The following is a 19,888-nucleotide window of genomic DNA, read 5'->3' on the forward strand; positions in this document are numbered from 1 at the left end:
TCTTTAGCAGCAATATTTAATTTTGATGATTCTTTAAATATATCGCTAATACACAAATTCATTTGATGCGCAAAACACGGTAAGAATAGCTAATCCCGGTATTGAAGACGCAATCGTTTTCTAATATTGATAATGTTAATTAAAGTAAATCTTTAAATATTAATTTATAATACCTTGCAGCAGCATTTTCTGAAGCAGAATCTGTAGTTAATCTATTGATTTTAATCTTTTTTTTTTCAAGTTCTTCAAAAGATTTTCTTGTTTCATCTATTATAATATCCCCTGTACATCGTTTTCCGCTAATATCTTCAACTTTTCATATAATCAATCATGTTATTTTCTGAAGTAAATAAAATAGATCCTAATAAATTCTGACAAGCTACACTTTTCCAACCATCGAAGGCCAACATGATTCCAAGATCATCATTAATAGCGACATTAAGAAAGAACCTTAGTAGTTTTTTAAGAATTCTGTACCCAAGTTGTTTTCGATCTGGTAATACTAACATTGGATTAAGCCACTTAAAAAGTTCTTTAACTGCTGGATTATCAATCCAACGAAAAGAAAAACCACATGCAACTGTAACATTTAATTACAACCATTCATTTGCTCGGGTTTCACTTCATGATTGCTCTCTGAATAATTTCTTTAGTTTGTTCCGGAGTGTGTTTTTTAGCCCAATGAGGACAATTTTCAAGATTTTTTGCACATGCGCGTTTAGTATTAGTAAATTTCTGTTTCATAGCTTCTTCTCGGCCTAAAACCCTAATACAGTCTTGAAAACTGCGTAGTTGTTATACTTGTTAGATTTTTCTTCTAACATTAAGAAATATTCACCAAGCTTATGCTTTTCCCGTGTCATTTTGGTAAAAAATTCACAATCTTCAAAAAAATGTTCATTCAAGAAAAAAAAAGATTATCGATTTATTATGTTAGTCAAATTGGACTAAGTCCAATTGTAAATCCAATTGTCAATTGGGACGATTTGGATATACTAGTCCAAATCCAACAAACATTTATTGGACTAATTAGACAATTGGACACACGGCAATTGCAATTGTTCAATTGTCCAATAAGTAATTCTACACTAATTGGCGATTGAAATGTATACTTAAGTTATTCAGAAAATTCAATTATAAATTTCCAACATAAAGCACTTACTTATACTATGGTATCGAAGCACTTTCTAAAAGATAAAAACATTCATTTATATTTATTATATACTTTTTGGAATTGTCTGACATTATCTGACACACCCAAACATTTTGGGCCGGGAATTCTTTTCATAAAATAAATAACAATATAAATAGTGATATAAAGAATTTAAACTAAAATTGAACATTCATTAAACTAAAGAAGCGTCAAGTTCTGTACTTTCTGTATTTTCTGTGTCTTCATTATCTTGTCTGTTAATTTCTTCGTATTTTTTAAGAAATCTTTTATGATTAACCCTAACATATTTAACTTTCTTTAAATAATAATCATCTAAATAATAATCTCGTAATAAAGTTTCTAATATTTGAACTCTTTGCTCTAAAGATGATCCTTCAGGTCTTTTATCAACTTTTTCAACTAATGGAATACCGGCAGACGAAACATATTTCCTTGCAAAATTTCTCTTTAAGCTTTTTCTGCAGTGCGTGCAAGAAAAAAGATATTTTTGTGCCAAACCCCTTTTTAATAAAAAAAAAAATTAATTATTATATACAGTAAAAAAAATTTCTTAATTATTATAATTAATTTATTAATAAGTAATATAAATATATTATTTACCATGGTTCAAGTCTTTGCATTCCAAAAAATAAATAAAAGAGTCCTATAAATTGTGATAATTTAACTTAAGTACGTTTTATATTTTTTTCTAACATGATTTGTATCTTACCGGCTATAGCACCATAGAAACCTCCAAGATTAGATATTAAATCTGTGACTAATAAAATTAAAATATTAATTTGTCTGAATTTACATTAATAAACTTAAGAGTACATACTTACAACCAAATATTCTTGTTGATTCAAATCTAACAAATCTAGCATTAGCCGGTTTTGAAAGTAGTATATCTGGAGAAATTCTAAGACGAACTTCATTGGATTCCAATTGTATGGGTAGTTGTTCTAATTGTAAATTTAATTCAACACCATTATAATCAACCATGGTCGGTTTATGATGTATAAAATAAGCTCTTCCTAGATAAAGTGAAAAATGTGATGTATCTATTATATTATAATTAGAATAATCTAGATCAGATTTGCTAGAAAATAAATATTGAAATGATTCAAAATTTAAAGATAATAAATTATTAGGAATAGTATAAGGGTTACAATAAGGATCACTAAAATCGTGAGATATGGTTTCATTATTAATATTATTATTAATATTAGTAGTAATATTTAGCCAAGAATGAAAATTAGAAAGTCCAAAACTACTAAAGCTAACATTCTGATGGTTTACTGTATCGTTGGTTAACGTCAGTACTCCATAATCATATTCAGAGAACACACTAAATTTAACGTTATTAATCCCGTTGGAAATTCCGGTACATATACTCATGTTAAGTTTATATCCTATTTTTTTCAAAAATATGCATGTTTATTTTATTTATGTTAATTTTCAATCCTTTACAAAAAAAAAAAAAAATTTTTTTTTCTTACCATTAATTCGTTCAAATTTAACAGCAATAGAAGCCTCGGTGCCGATTTTTTGATATTGAACGATTGCATAATATATGATTATTCCGGTGAGAGTAATAGCAAAAAAACCTCGAATTAATCTAAACCAAACCGGTTCGGTTGACCGATTATTCCAAATTGTATCTAAAAACATTTTATCCTTTTATTTTATTGTAAAAATAAATTTGTATTTTTTTGCAGAAGAATATTTTATTATGAACTGAAATTTTACAATACGTATCTGCCTGATATAAATTCATTTGCTTCTTTTATAATTAGGAACATTAAATACTTACTTTTAGAATGTGATAATAAGCAAAATTATATAAAATATCAAATAAAGTAACTGTACATATAGCACTAAATTTATCAACAGACTTAAACAGTTTCTCTTCCTTGTACAGCATATACGTGCCGTCAAAGAAAATTAATAATATTAAATGAATTCCGACTTTGTCATTATCTTATTATTATAATAAAATACATTGTTACAATTTTCTTTTTTGAACTCCGGTGGAACGTATAGTTATAAATATTTTCGACCAATGAAACATAATTGGTACTATGGAATGCGTGACTGGACAGAAATTTAACGTTGAGAGTTAAGTTGCTTGGCATTTAAGGTTAACTGTGATTTGCTATTATTGTCAAACAATTTGACTTCACGGTCAAATCCTTTGTAATACTGCCAAACAGTTTCAAACAGTTTGACGAAGTGTAAATAAGGTTCCATATTTAGTTAAAATTCAAATGGTGTAAACTAATTTAAGTAATTCTATTAAGAAATTCTCCTTTTTTGAAGTCCAAAAAGGGAGGTATATTTCCTTTTTAGGAAAATTATTTTTTAAAATTTATTTAATGCCAAATGCTTCAGTTTATGCTTCAAATTCAAACAATATGTCAAAACAATATGTACTACACCTTTAAACTTCTGTCCAGCCTAGCATTCCATAAATTGGTAACCCAACAATTATTTTTGAATCTCACAAAACTGTGTAACTTTGTCTTGTACGAATTCTATAAAAATAGCATTGCTAGTTGGCACGTATACTCAAATTTTTGGCATATTTATAATAGAACCATAATTGGGGCCGACATGTCATTCAGAATTCAGAAAAAAAAAAACTAATAATCAAATGCATTGTTAAATTTCCTTTTTTTGAACTCCGACAACATTGTCTATTATTAACACGTCAACTGTTTGGCCACTCGCATTATTAAAACGCAGCACTGAATGATTGAATATAAAAATACATTATAGTTTATTATAAGAAAAAAAAACATGGATTTCAATTCTAATAATGAAAATCAGAACAAACGAAATCGTTACTTTAATATTATATTCTTAGGGATATTTCTTACTGAAATTATAATTTACATTATAGGCATAGTTATATTACCAATAAGATCAGATTGGTTGATTATACTTGTCTCTGTAATCTTTATATCAGGAATTTATACCGTAAGTTACTTTCTTTTACTAACATTTTTTTATTTTTATATTTAATATATTAAAAAATTTTTCTATTTCATTTATAAAATAGTTTTTTAAAAAAACTTTATTTTATTTATCAGCTTTTTGTGTGGTAAATATGATACAATGTATTATTTTAATTGATTTTGTGTGTCTTTATCGTTACAAAATACTCCATAAGGGCAACTATTTCTTGAAATATGGTAATTATTACGATGTTCTTTTATTGTCAAGTACTATACTAATTTATATTTCTTCATTATCATTATCATCAATTTACGTTAATTCTCTAATAACATTATTAAAAAAAAAAATTTCACGTAAAGTTACAAAACCTAACGTCTTTAAAAAGTTTTACGAAGATGGCGTATTTGACGTATTAGAAAATGAGAAGAAATACATATCAACATTTATTATTCCAAATATTATTGCTATTTTTTTAATAATAGTTTTTATTAATCTATATAATGTATTAATTTTTATGACGTGGAAAAATGAGTAAGTTGAAATTCATCTTTTTAGTAAATTTTTAAGCAATTTTTTTTTTTTTAATAATTTATTAAATTTAGATACTGGGATTTTATTTCACGTACCAAAATCTTAATACCAAATGATAAGATAAAAAGTAAGTATTATTTGTTATAAAAATTATCTATTAGTATTAGTTAGTACTAATTTATAATCCTTTTTTTTTTAACATAATTATGTATATTAATATTAGAATCTTATATTATATATAAATTTTATAATTTCTTATTATATATATTATTAAATCTTATTGTTATATTTAATCTATTCGATATTTACGATATTTTCTCTATTACAAGTATGTATGGTGTAACTTTTTCGTCACTATTTACTTTATTTATTTTAACGTTCAATTTGAAAATTGTAGGTTCAAATTCATCATCTACTGACTTAGATTTAAGTATAATTATTAAAGCGATAAAAATTTTGTCATTATTTACTTTAGCATTAAGTTTAAAAATTGTAAGTATATTTATTTAATCTTTTAACCTTATTTTAACATAAAATTTATTAATTTTTATTTTTTAATAAATTTAATTAGATTAGAAAAGAATTAAAATTTGGTATTTTTTTAATTTATGGTTCTCTTATTGTACAAGGTCTTTGTTTTTATTTTTGGTTAGATGTTCAGAAGTATTCTGAGGTAGACAATATGATAAATATGCTTTCGATAAACAATAGAATGCCTGCGCTTACGCTAAGCAGTAAGTTATTATCAAATTTAAATTTACAAATCCACTGTAATTAACAATTATTATTATAGGAATCTTAGGAATAATTTTATTAGGATTGACGTTTGTAAATACAATTTTATGTCATCTAAACTTTGGTAAACATCATATATTTCTCTGTAAGTGTTGTTCAATATTTCATTTTTATTTATTTTGGAATTTCAATACTTATCATTCAATATTCATCTAATTTTTAGTGAAGTTTTTTAATCCTAACTTGGATAAGGAGTTTGAGTACTTAAATGATATGGATGACGACGACGATGATGACGAGGAAGAAGAAGAAAAGGATGAAAAAATTTCTGAGAAATTAAACCGATATTGGAAATTTATTAAAAAACTTAGTCGAATAGGTCAAGAACATTAAATTTATGAATTAATTTATTTATTTGTTTGTTTATTTATTTTTTACTATTTTCAAATTTTTTTTAACATCCATTATATTTAAATTAAAATTCATTCTAAAATAAATAAATTCTATAATTTGTGAAATTTATTAATCTCCCGGCACATGCCTTCGTCTTTGAAAATATATGTGAAAAAAACTTTAAGACGAACTTCATTGGATTGAGTAGTTGTTCTAGTTTTGGATTTAATTCCAATTTATATTCTAAACTTCCATAATTGTCTTCATAATCAAAAATGATCGGTTTATAAGATATAAAATAAGCACTTCCAAGATAAAGTATTCTCTATTATTATTATAATATATATAATTATTGAAAATTAATTTAGGATTGCCATCACGACAGTAAATTATTAGGAATAGTATGAGAGTTACAAAAAAAGATCACTAAAATTATGAAATATGTTTTCACTCATATTATTATTGAGATTAGTAGTGATTTTCAGCCAAGACCAAAAAGTTCATCTGTTACATATCCTCCATAAAAATAAGACAAACTGACAATTTGACGGTATATTGTATCATTGTTTATTGTAAAATGAACAATACTTTTGTTATTTAATTTACCGTAGAATAAGAGGATGATGGTTAGTTAGGATTTACATAATTACACTCAATGAAGCGAGCATTAGGTTTCTTCTTTGTAACTCCCCTATATTTGTTTACATTATAGCAAAGCGTTCACTTATGAATAAAAAAAAAATTTTTTTTTTTGTTATCATGATTTCTGCGCGTTAATTGTCCTGAGCATTAGCGAAGGAGATTCTACTGTACTGATTTTGCGGTAACCCATGCAATTTTCCTTCCATCCGCTGACGTCACCTCACATTTTAGCCCTTGCTTTCCTTTTTTGATACCTTGTAACTGATGATTTTGTAATTGCTTATGTTACCACCAATTTATGACATTTGGTAGGTAGTAACAGAAAGAAGAATAAGGATCGGTAGGGTAGTGGTAAGGTAATGTGGCGATAAATAACTAATAATAAGATGAAAGTATACGCGGTGAATGATAATGGACGATTATAAGCGATGATCAGCAAGGTAATGGTTAGGATAGTGTGTTTATAATATCAATTAATTGTAAGTGTATGTAGTAAAGCAACGATGTATAACGAAAGTTAACAAATGTTAATAAATGATACGAAACAACAATAATAAACAATGTGATAAAACGTGTATCAATAATTCGGAAGCAAATCGACAGGTTTATTCATAAAAAAAAATACGATATTACTGCCTCAACCGGCGCTCTGTAATATCCGTATATCTACTATACAATAAAACTAGACGAATTCTAACTGAACTATACTTCTATCCTTCAACACCAGTCCTTTATATAACATTAAATTTTTTAGGACGATTCTGTCCTTCGGACATAATTGTCTCCCGGCCAATATCGTCTCCCGGCCAATTGTGGCGATCTGGGCACATTTGTCTATACAGCCACTTATATTCAGCCACTTTATATCGCTAAGCTTCCGCTTTTTTATCTAATCTATAAACAACCAAAAACAACTACAAGTAATCTATCTAAAAATAACTAAAAATAACTAAAAGATAAAAATAGAAAAAAAATAAAAATAAAAAAATAAAAATAAGAAAAAATATCCCGTGACACCAGCATTAATAAATTTAACTAGCAAACAATCAAAATTAAAACGCAATCTTAATCTCAAGCTAACCTTAATCCTAATCTCAATCCAATCTCAATCAGGGCTCAGGGGATTTGTGAAGACGCCCAATATACTATTGTTATTGACGGGCTTGCTTAATAATTGTATGATGTAGCACATCGTCAGTTCGTGCCACCCGTATAATAATAATTTCAGCAAGAAATATTCCTAAGAATATAATATTAAAGTAACGATTTCGTTTATGAAATCTATTTTTTTTTAACTTTTGATAGAAAGTGTATTTTATTTTATAATCATTCAGTCGCCGAGAAAACCAAACCTGTACGGTAAGTTTTTTTTTTTTGCAAGTTTGTTTATTATCTTATCATATCAGTCAGTATTTTGTTATTATTATTGTTTCTCATTGTTTTCTAATTATAAATATGAAATAACAAAACAACAACAATAATAATATTATTATTAGACTTATGTGTATTGGAAAATTAAGTTCATAATAAAAAGTATGTATTTCGCTAATAGGTTGTCTTGGATTTTAGTTATAATTTATTATATACTTTGGGACTTTCTGTAATTATCTGACACACCCAAACATTTTTGGGCCGGGATTTCTTTTTGAAAATACACAGGCAATCGCGATAAATAGGATCTTCGATAAACCGGGACTTTACTAATAAAATCTGGTATATCGCGATTGTTTTAATATGACAGATTTGGTTCTGAGAGAAAAATCTGAAATAACACCAAATCCGATACTATTTCATAAGTCGGATTTGATTCTATATCAGTTATATCAAAAAAAATCTTGATATATCGAATTTTTCCAAATTTGGCGTTAATGTATCCTTAAAATTGCTTGATTCCAGCCGAAATGGTTAATTTTGACCAGAATTAAAATTAATCATTTTATACCGAAATCTTTTACAAATAGTGCTAAGATTTTTTGATATATATCGGATATCTTGATATGCAATCGCCTGTGGTATAGCAGATAGTTCTTTTATATTAATAAAATTATATTTCGTTTTTGAATTTTAAAATTTTGAACGAAAAATCACGTGATATCTTGGTATTTCTGATTTTTCGTATATTTTATATAAATCCGGTTTAGCAAGATTTTTTCGATATATTGGATGTCTTGATAGATATTTTTACTGGAACCAACTGATCCGATTTATCGAGATTGCCTGTGTACATTTCGGAAATTAATATAATGATAATTAAAAACATAAACTCCATATTCAAATAAAAAACATTACCTGTTACCGTTAACTTCAATACTATTAATAACAAAGCTTTTGATATGATTATACAATGTGATTATACAACTAAAAAATTTCAAATTGAAAATCCTAGAACAAATATATAAAGAAAATAAAAGTAACAAATAAATATTTAAACTAAAATAATTGAACATTCATTAAACTAAAGAAGCATTAAGTTCTGTATTTTCTGTATTTTCATTATCTTGTCTACCGTATTTTTTAAGGAGTTTTTTATGTTTAGTTCTAACATCTTTAATTTTCTTTAAATAATAATCATCTAAATAATAATCTTGTAATAAAGATTCCAAAATTTGAACCCTTTCCTCTAAAGAAGATCCTTCAGGCCTTTTATTAACCTTTTCAACTAATGGAATACCAGCAGATGAAACATATTTTTTTGCAAAATATTTTTTTAAACTTTTTCTACATTGCGTGCAAGAAAAAAGATATTTTTGCGCCAAACCCCTTTTATTAAAAAGAAAAAAAAAAAAGTTTTTATATATAAAAAATTTCCTAATTATTAATAAGTAATATATACTAATTACCATGGTTTATGTCTTTGCATTCCAAAAAACAAATAAAAGATTCCTATAAATTGTGTTAATTTTATTATAAACCTGTGTATGTATATATTTTTTTCGAACGTGATTTGTAGCTTACCGGCTATAGCACCATAGAAACCTCCAAGTTTAGATATTAAGTCTGTGTCTAATAAAATTAAAATTATATTAAATTAATCTGAATAATTAATAAATATAGGTGTATAATATATACTTACAATCATATTTTCTCGTTGTTTCAAATCTAGCAATTCTCGGATCTGAAAGCAGTAAAACTTTAACACGAACTTCATTGGATTCTAATTGTATGGGTAGTTGTTCTAATCGCGGATTCAATTCCAATATATATTTTATATCTTCATTGCTAACAATAATCGGTTTGTAAGATATAAAATAAGCTCTTCCTAGGTAAAGTGAAAAATGAGCTGTTTCTATGTCATAATTATCATCATTGTTAATAATATTATTTTTATTACTGTTGACATTATATTTATCAGTATTGAAAATTAGATAAGACTCGTCGGTAATAGAAAAATATTGTAATGATTCAAAATTTAAAGACAATAAATTATTAGGAATAGTATGAGGGTTACAATAAGGATCACTAAAATTGCGAGGTATAGTTTCACTAATATTATTGTTGATATTAGTAGTGATATTTAGCCAAGAATAAGAAGAATAAGAAGAATAATAATTCAAGCTAATATTCTGATGGTTTATTGTTTCGTTGGTTAACGTCGGATTTGCTCCATAAGATTCAGAGTTAAATTCAACTTTATTAACCCCGTTGGAAATTCCGGTACATATACTCATGTTAAGACTATGTCCTATTTTTTCAAAAATATGTGTTATTTTATTTATTGTTAATTTTCAATCCTTTACAAAAAAAAATTTTTTGTTTCTTACCATAAATACTTTCAAATTTAATATCAATAGAAGCCTTGGTGTCAATTTTTAGAAATTGAATGAATGAATAATATACGATTATCCCGGTGAGAATAATAGCAAAAAAATCTCGAAAAAATCTGAACCAAACTGGTTCAGTTGATCGATAATTGTAAAAAAACATTTTAATCTTTTAATTTTATTATATAAATAATTTCTTACTTTTTTTTGAAAGAACGTTTTGAAGCGTTTTTATTATGAACTGATGCACATCAGGCTAATATTTTTTTTGGAAAACCATATTTATAATTGGAATGATTATCACAAATAAAGTTACTTTTAAATTTCTTTCCTTTTGTGGCTTTGAATTATTTGATCTACATATACGGCTATACGTAAAAAAAATTTTTTTTTTTTTTAAAAAAAAAATGGATTTCGGTTTGAATAACGAGAGAAAGAATAAACGAAATCATTTCCTTAATATTATATTCCTAGGAATATTTCTCGCTGAAATTATAATTTATATTATAGGCATAGTTATATTACCAATAAGAACGGATTGGTTGATTTCATTCGCCTCTGTATTCTTTGTGTCAGGAATTTATACTGTAAGTTTATGCTTTCTTTTACTAACTTTATTACTTTCATATTTATTATACTAATAATTCATTTTATTTCGTTCATAAAATAGTTTTTTAAAAAAACTTTACTTTATTTATTAGCTTTTTGTGTAGTAAATATTATACAATGTATTATTTTAATTGATATTGTGCAATATTTTGCTTTTGGTGGTATAACAAATGTAACATTATGTAATATAATTTATGTATATTCGTTATCATTAATTTTGTGTCAATTTTCTCTAACATTATTTAAAAAAAAATTTTCATGTAAAGTCGCAAGACCTGACGTTGTCAAAAAGTTCTTACATGGGATTGGTGAGAAGGAATACAGAATGACATTTATTATTCCAAATATTATTGCTGGTGGGCTAATAATATTTTTTGTTTTTTTATATATTATATTAATTATTATGATGTGGAAAAATAAGTAAGTTGAGATTAATCTTTTTAGTAAATTTTTTAAGCAATATTTTTTTAATGATTTATTAATTTAGGTACTGGAATGCTATTTCACGTACCAATATTTCAATACTAGATATGCCAAGTGTGATAAAAAGTAAGTATTTATATCTGTAATAAAAAATTATTTATTATTACTAATTCATAATCACTTTTTATTAACATATATACTTATATTTTTTAATATTAGAATCTTATATTACATACAAATTTTATAATTTCTTATTGTATATAATATTATATCTTATTGTCGTATTTAACCTAATTGGTATGAGTAATAGTCTTTCCTTATTAAAGGGTACATATGGTGTTGTAGATTTACTTGTTGGTATAAGTATTATAGTGACTAATTTTTTGTCATTATTTACTTTAACATTAAGTTTAATAATTGTAAGATATTTTATTTATTTAATATGTAAAACCACCCGGCGGTGTCACGTGATTGTAATAATATATAATTTGTTTTTTTGTTTCAAAAAAGGAATTTGTATGTCGATTACTTAATTAATAATCACGTGACACCGACCACAAACTCCTTTAATATAAAAATTTAACTTTTTAAATTTAATTTTAGATTAAAAAAGAATTAAAGTGTAGTGTTTTTTTAATTTATATTGCTCTTATATTACAAGCTATTTTTGTTTTTTTTATGGCAAATTATCTTATGATAACCGGTAAGTTATTATTTTAAAATATCAAATTTAAATTTAAATCTAAAAATCTATTGTAATTTACAATTATTATTACAGGAATCTTATTATTAACTTTATCCGGATTGACACTTATAAATACATTTTTATGTCACCGAAACTTTGGTAAAAATTTTATATTTTACGGTAAGTATTTCATTTATTTATTTTTGGAATATCAATAATCATTACTCAGTATTCATCTATTTTAATTTAGTCGAGTCAATGAAATTTAACCCTAACTTGGACAAGGAGTTTGAATATTCAAATGATTTGGATGACGACGACGATGATGATGGGGAGGAGGAGGAGGAGGAGGAGGAGGAGGAAAAAGATGAAAAGATTTCTGAAAAATTAAAACGATATTGGAAATTTATTAAAAAAACTTTTTATGATGTTTTTATTCCATTAATTGAAGAATAATCTTAAAACATTCATAAAACATTCAATTCATGAATTAAATAAAATATATTTATATTTTTTTACTATTATTTTATTTTATTTTTTAATAATAAAGAGATTGGAAATAGTCTTCTTTATATTAACGGGCAATAATTCTGTATTGATGCTTCATTTATATCATCTTATAGACAAAAAATCTTTTGTTTTCATATCTATAAATGATCACATTCATTGTGTTAAATTCAGGTAAAAAATCTTGTAGCAGTTACTATTAAAGAATGATGTAACCCCCCTACTACCTTAATAACTTTGAATTCATTTCACTATTTTCTTTCAAAATTCTGAAAGAGTTATCCCAAATAATTACATCTTTCATGTAACAGAATGCTTTTTCTAATATAAAAAGTATTCAGATTTTGACGACAATAATAAGTTTATTCTTGGATACATTTCCATAAGAAAAAAATTTTTTCCTTTTAAAATAAATTTTGTAATATTCCCAAGAATATATTATATATTAAAGTAACGATTTCGTTTATTTCGCTTATTTTTTTTTTTATTATTCGAATTGAAATCCATTTTTTTTATAACTTTTGATAGAAAGTGTATTTTGTCTTATTATCATTCAGTCGCCTTCTTAATTTTATAAATTAACGTGATTTGCATATGCCTTGTCACATGAAAAATTAAATTTTGGTTAGTGATCACGGGCTATTTCCAAAATAGGAGTGTGAAAATTAGGAACTTAATATTTGACGTTGCCAGAACTACATAAGGTTAAAGCCCATGCAGATAATCAGTACCATAATTTGTTAGATAAGAGAATTAAGGAGCATTTCCAAGATATTCATAGGACTTATACGATTGATGTGAATTATACGATTGTTTGGGGCGATATATTGATAGAAAAACAATTACGACGTTTTGTAAGACATTACACTGAAATTTGTAATATAGAAGATTTTCTGAAGCTTAATAGAAATTTGAAACAAATGTAGACTGGAGGGTGACTTTCGAATATTTGAAAGAAAGTGAACAAGCATTAGTTACGTCATTTTGGACAACAAAGTGAAGAAGAAAATAGATACAAAGGTTGATAGAAGAGATTCCAACCATAGAACAATGTAAAAAATCTATGTACGAAAAATATAAAAATTGGATTTGCGTTCGTTGTAGAAGAAAAAGAGAAACTTTTAACCACGTTTGGTTGTGTAATGCTCAAAAGAAAAAGATTAAAGATATTATTAAAAGAGCGTTCTCTTTTATGTATGAAGAAATCAATAAAGTTCAATAAATATAAGGTCGATAGTTCGGAATGGTATCAGTTGCTAAATGCTGAAAGTTTACAAAACTATTCGCCAGCAAAGTTGATATGACTTTTATAGACAAAATTAAAGGCATATTTCCTTGAAATTATCTGATTTTTTGAAAAATAAAGTTAAAATGAGTTCTGTTGATAGGATTAAAGTAAGCTCAGCTTTTTTGGATTTCGTATATGATGAAACAAAGTTGATTTGGAAATAACGTTGTGATTTATAAATTGCCAAAGAAAAGGCGTTAGATATTAATAAAAAGAAAAAAGTAAACGCGAGCGGTGTTGGCTATGCTAATCAAAATAATAATGGAAATGTATCAAGTGCAAGCCAATTATCAAGGGCGAGGGGTTTGCAGAATAGTATATATTTCAATTGTGATTATTTGGATTTTATAATGCATGTGATCCAGTTTATTGATCGCTCTTTTTAATTCTTGTATTTTGCCCGTTTTCACTTTTACTTATAGTCCGTTTAAACTGGTTTGTCTGAGGTATTTTATGTATTAGTTATTTACTGATCTAGTAGTATGTAAATGGGTTATCATCCGACCATTTATATACAGTAACTAATACTTATATTCTAGATATTTAGATTAGTATTATTGTTTAGTTTTTACTTTATTAACTGTAACGCCAAATTAAACTAAAGACATGTATTTAAATTCCAATAAATTCTTAATGAAGTTTTTGTTAGCTAGTAAAAAAAAAACATAACCAATTCTTTCAATTATTTTACACTTAAAGAATCCATTTTTTTTACATCGCTTTATTATTTTTCGATTTTTTATTGCAAGTAATAATATGAATACTAATATAATTTTTAAATTATCGGATTAAAATTTGGATGTATGAAGATGAAAGAAAAGAGAAATTTACATTTTTCACATTAAATAAACTTGTAAATCTTAAACAAAAATTAATAAAGTTTTATATTGTAAAAATTGTTACGATAATGAAATTGATGAAGAAAAATATCGTATTCTATATGGAAGATATAAAGGATGTTCTCAAATAATGAAAATTCAATATTGATGTTCATCTTGTAATTCTTAACTTTTCAACAAGATTTTAATAAGTTGGACTAGTGTAAATAAATTTACAGCATATATATATATATATATATCTGATGTTTCATAAATATTTATAGAAAACTTCTCATTATCTTATACATATTTTGATATTATATATTTAAATGAATGTCAAGGCCCAAATTTTCTCATTTGTTTAACTAGTTCAAACAAAAAAATGTGATAGTGTGGAAGTTTTAGTGTTTTGCTTCTAATAAAAATATTTTTTTCGCGCCTAATGAACGCAATTCCCTTATTCATCATTTATTAAAGAGGAATTTAAACCACTAAGTTTTTATACATGAGGTTTAGGTGATTATATATCAGTTCAACATTTAATTAAATTAATTATAAGATAAAGTACAGTAAAATACAAAACTAAATAATGAATAAATAATAAATAAATTCCTATAATTACACAAATATTAAAGAATGTTAGTAACCAATGATTTGTTAACACAAATAATATTTTTTGTTAATATCCTAATTTTGGCTCAAATCAAATGATAATTTCACATTCTAAACATTCAGAATTTAAAGTATTCAATTTTTCTATAATAATAAAAAAAATGTATATATTAACTTTATTATTTTGAATAAAATAATATAAAATATTATAAAGATAATTTTTACCTGAAGATACAAATTCTTGTTGATTTGGACAATTTATAGGTTCTGGTAAATTTGAATTCAAATTTTGAGAAATGAGAAGTCGACTTGTATAAATAGCTTGAGGATGTGTTTCATAAGATTGCATTGTTATTGTTTCATTGAAATTAAGTAACATATTTTTATATTCATTAAGATTGTTTGATAATGTATAAAAAATTTCTTTAGAAGTTGGCCGGTTTTCTGGATTTGCATCCCAACATTTTTCAATTAATTCTCTTAAAGAATTTGGAGTTTCGGCTCTAATATTTGGACGTAAACCTCGACAAACATCCAATACAAGTAAATGGTCATGTGGTTGCTTATTAAAAGGTGGAATTCCTGTAATTATTTCATTAATAATAATACCTAATGAATATATATCAGATGCCAGTGTATGTGGTTTTCTACGTAATATTTCAGGTGCAATATATGGAATTACTCCATAAATATTCTTTTCAGTTGAATTTGATAAACATTCGTTTGCTGGCATGCAAAGTCCAAAATCTCCAATATATGCAAATGTGGAACCAATAAATCCATATTTATGAATGTCATTAAGTGCAAGACAGATATCATACATTTTATTCAATCTTTGTTCCCACGTTTTTGAATTAGCAGTTTGTCCAAGATATGAACGTAAATTACCATTTTCCATATATTGCAATACTAATGCATAATTATGAGTAATAGGATCTTGAGTAATTCCAAAACATTTTATTATACACATACAACCACTAACTTTATTAAAAAAGTTCAACTACCAATATAAATAATAAAAATTAGTAAAATAAGTGCAGCTTAATTTTAATTTAAATATCTTATTTTTCTTACATACCTCATTTAGAAAATCATCGCTTACATTTTCTGAATCATTTAAAATTTTTAAAGCTATTGTTAATGGTCCATTTCTTCTCCAATTATTATTTAATTGACTCCACTTTTTAATTTGTCCATCGATCCATGTGGCCGAATATACCTTTGCAAAACCTCCTTCGGCTATATATTTAATATTTGTAAATTTATTAAAAGGGATCCACTCTAATAATAAATCATATTTTTCAACTGCTATACGTTGATTATCTTGTATTAATTTATCAATAATCTTATTTCCGCTAGTCCACTTATTAAAATCCCTTTGGAATCGTTCAGGTTTACAGGATAAACAATCATTCAAATCTTCATTTATTCTAGAGCAATCTTTACATTTTCCAAATTCCATACGCTTTTTTTCATTAAGATTAATCTCGTTATCATAACAATCACAATAAGAACGAAGTTTGCGATCACAATTATTTACTCTATAATATCTTATATTATTTATATGAATTTTCTTATTATCTATATCATATTTTGTGTTCTCAAATTGTTGCATAATTTGTTTAAATATTCCTAAATTACCTTCTAATTTAAAATAAATATTTTCATAATCTTTTAAAATAGATTGTAATTCTTTTAATTCTTTTAATTCTTTTGTCTTTTTATTATATACTTTAGAATAAAAAACTTCATAATCTCGTAATTTAGGTTGTGATCTAGATATCAATTTTTCCAGTTCTTTCATCTCTTCATCATAACAATAATAACAATAATTATAATGATGCTTTTTACCACAGTTTTCACATAAAATATAATCACAATTCTTATATTTTTCTTGTCTATCATCTTCATCTAAATCATAATCTGAAATTTCAACTATTGGTCTTTTAATATCAATAATTTTATTTTCACTAATCCATTTATTAAAATTTTCAAGATATTGTTGAAATTCATAAATTGAACAACAATCATCATTATTTCCTATAGAACATACTTTACATTCACCATTTCCTTCTATATCATTATAACAGTAATTACAATAATAGTATTGCTTGTCAATTTCTTGATTACATCCTTCACATAAAATATTATCATAATCATTATATTTTTCTTTCCTTTCTTCCAAATTTAAATCATAATCTGATATTTGAAAAATTCCAACTTTTGATGTACCATATGTCATATTACCTTTTTTATTACTATCAGTTTCTTTAGAATAACAATGAAAACAATAAAGATATTGTTTATTAATTTCTTGATTACATTCTTCACATAAAATTCCATCATAATCTTTATATTTAACTTTTCTTTCTTCTAAATTTAAATTATAATCTAATGTATTAAAAATTCCAAAATTTGATCCATATTTCATTTGACCTTTTTTATTACAATCAGTTTCTTTAACATAACAAAATATACAATAAAAATCCTGTTTATCAATTTTTTGACTACATTTTTCACATAAAATACCATCACAATCTTCATATTTTAATTTTCTTTCTTTTAAATTTAAATTATAATCCGATATTTTAAAAATTCCAAAATTAAAATTTGTACAATCATAACAATAATAATTTAATTTATCAATTTCTCTATTACATTTTTCACATAAAATAATATCACAATCTTTATATTTTAATTTTCTTTCTTCTAAATTTAAATCATAATCTGATGATTTAAAAATTTTAATTTTACAACAACCAAAAGAAGCATTTGATTTAAAACAAAATTTACATATACCATAATTCATACGATTTTGTTCATTACAATCGGTTTCCTTATTATAACAATTATAACATATAAAATTGGATTTTTCAATTTCTTGATTACAATCTTCACATATGATACGATCATATTCTTTAAATTTCATTTTTCTTTCTTCTAAATTCAAATCATAATCTAATAATTTAAAAATTCCAAATTTTGGTTCAAATTTATCATCATTTTTATTAATAAGTTGGATATTCTCTTCATTTGAATTAAAAATACTTTCTTTTTTTGACATTATTATGTCTTTGTAAAATATGTAAATTGTTATTGATTTTTGTACGGTTGCTAAAAAAATTTTTTTCTAGTGTTGTACAATTTATATACGTAGCTCATTGTGTTTCAAATGTCAGAGTTGTACACACCCCAGCTAGGATGTAGTGCACGCTTAGAAACTATGTTGATCATTTGGATTGTGGTTGTACATAATTATATTTCCATATTTATAAATTCGATATTTTACGACTAAAGGATATCAGCCGATGAACCTTATTTCTTGCAAGATACTTTCCTACAAGTAGTGTTCCAAATCAACATGAGGATGTTTGTCATCACGTTTAAGCCAATTGCTTATTTTTTCGGCTAAAGATGGAAAAGTATAGAAGTTGTGTCAACTTCGAAAAAATATATAATTGGGTGCAGTGACTTACATAAAATGATAGATGATTGCAGTTAATCTAAAAGAAAAAAAACGTGAGTACTGTACTATTGAACCAAAAAAATATAAATGAATGGGTTGGCATAATAACAGAACATTTTGCCTAACCTGAAATATATGAAAGACGCCTTAAAAAAGACATAAAAGTTCGCAGTATCTTAACGACGTACAACTATTAGCTTTCCCTAGGTTTGCACCAAGTTACATTCACTAATTTCTGTTATTCATGCAGCAATAAATAGCTTTGCGCTCAAAAATTTGTAGTCATCTGGAAACTCCTGAAAACAGAGAAGGACGTTCACAGTAGCTGTCTCCATATACTAAAACAGCAAACTGTGGCCGCGATGTGCTTCCAGTTTTCTGAATCCAAGAGAAACCTCAATGAGAACAAATAATTGGCAAAAAGGTACTTAAGTTTCCTCCTCAACAGGAGATTTTAAAAGACTCTTGAAATGTTTATGTTCCTCCTCAACAGCAGGGGTTTTAAAATCCACCATCTCCCATCAAGTACATACTAATGCAGATTAATAGGAAGCACTTGGGTATTGCTTTTCGAACCTTCACAACATTTAATGATAAATAATAAGTACATTAATATTAATTATGAAAAGATTATGTGATATTAAGTTGAAAGGTCAAAGTCTTTCTACGGAAGTTAATGCAACTCAAAATTGAAGATTTCTTGTTCTTGTTGCAAAGTAAAGTCATAGTATTCAACTAAATAATATGAAAGAATGAAAGATTATTAAGAAAAATGATAAGCTAACTAATATTTTTTTGACAATTTACTACAAATAAATTCGTTACTAATTTTCTGATTAATTTTTGAGGTATGGCCAAAGAAGTAATATTTCGCTAGCAACTAAACTTTTCTTCAGGAAGAAGAGAAATAGTGAGAAATTCTAGTAGTCGAGAAGAAAAAGCACCACGGAGGGAGACATAAAGGAGATAATCTTATGGGGATCTACCAGATAATTGATATTTTAATGAAATAATAGCTTCTTAGTTAATTAAATGAACAAGAGTATTACTATGATAATTAATAATTTTATAAATCATCAACTTGTTTCTAAATGGCTTTGAGTTCGTTAGAATAAAATTAATGCCTGTAAACGAAAAAAAATCCGAAAAGATATTTTTTCAAACCATTAAATAATCAACCCTCTCATTTTATTCAACTTTTTCTTATACAGTATAGAAAATAGAATACAGATGATTTAATGTAATAAATTACATTTTCAGCGAATGTTTTAGGTCAATGAGTTATTTAGGGATTTATATATTTCTAA

The 19,888-nt window shown here is 25.4% G+C and overlaps 4 protein-coding genes across 4 annotated transcripts; 2 read left to right on the forward strand and 2 right to left on the reverse strand.

Annotated features, from left to right (window-relative positions):
* Positions 1-1,196: 1,196 nt before the first annotated feature.
* On the reverse strand, positions 1,197-2,824 carry OCT59_004211 (uncharacterized protein; the record flags this gene model as incomplete). Its single annotated transcript, XM_025331813.2, has 5 exons — positions 1,197-1,674; positions 1,775-1,817; positions 1,884-1,931; positions 1,996-2,565; positions 2,653-2,824. The coding sequence occupies 5 exons, from the start codon at positions 2,822-2,824 to the stop codon at positions 1,347-1,349; spliced, it is 1,161 nt and encodes a 386-aa protein (XP_025181875.2). The 3' UTR covers positions 1,197-1,346.
* Positions 2,825-3,952: 1,128 nt separating this feature from the next.
* On the forward strand, positions 3,953-5,770 carry OCT59_004212 (uncharacterized protein; the record flags this gene model as incomplete). The annotated part of the gene is made up of 8 exons (XM_025315840.2): positions 3,953-4,132; positions 4,215-4,256; positions 4,326-4,642; positions 4,714-4,769; positions 5,040-5,134; positions 5,214-5,376; positions 5,436-5,522; positions 5,601-5,770. 8 exons carry the CDS (start codon positions 3,953-3,955, stop codon positions 5,768-5,770), a joined length of 1,110 nt encoding a protein of 369 aa, XP_025181877.2.
* A 4,810-nt stretch (positions 5,771-10,580) lies between these two features.
* On the forward strand, positions 10,581-12,411 carry OCT59_004213 (uncharacterized protein; the record flags this gene model as incomplete). The annotated part of the gene is made up of 8 exons (XM_025325278.2): positions 10,581-10,760; positions 10,844-10,964; positions 11,049-11,202; positions 11,270-11,331; positions 11,425-11,624; positions 11,809-11,908; positions 11,984-12,070; positions 12,141-12,411. 8 exons carry the CDS (start codon positions 10,581-10,583, stop codon positions 12,344-12,346), a joined length of 1,110 nt encoding a protein of 369 aa, XP_025181880.2. The 3' UTR covers positions 12,347-12,411.
* A 2,795-nt stretch (positions 12,412-15,206) lies between these two features.
* Positions 15,207-18,179, reverse strand: OCT59_004214 (uncharacterized protein; the record flags this gene model as incomplete). The annotated part of the gene is made up of 4 exons (XM_066148142.1): positions 15,207-15,259; positions 15,341-16,115; positions 16,335-16,354; positions 16,430-18,179. 4 exons carry the CDS (start codon positions 18,177-18,179, stop codon positions 15,207-15,209), a joined length of 2,598 nt encoding a protein of 865 aa, XP_065996769.1.
* Positions 18,180-19,888: the final 1,709 nt, after the last annotated feature.

Source organism: Rhizophagus irregularis, chromosome 12 (assembly GCF_026210795.1).
Source record: "Rhizophagus irregularis chromosome 12, complete sequence".
Classification (NCBI taxonomy): Eukaryota; Fungi; Glomeromycota; class Glomeromycetes; order Glomerales; family Glomeraceae; genus Rhizophagus; species Rhizophagus irregularis.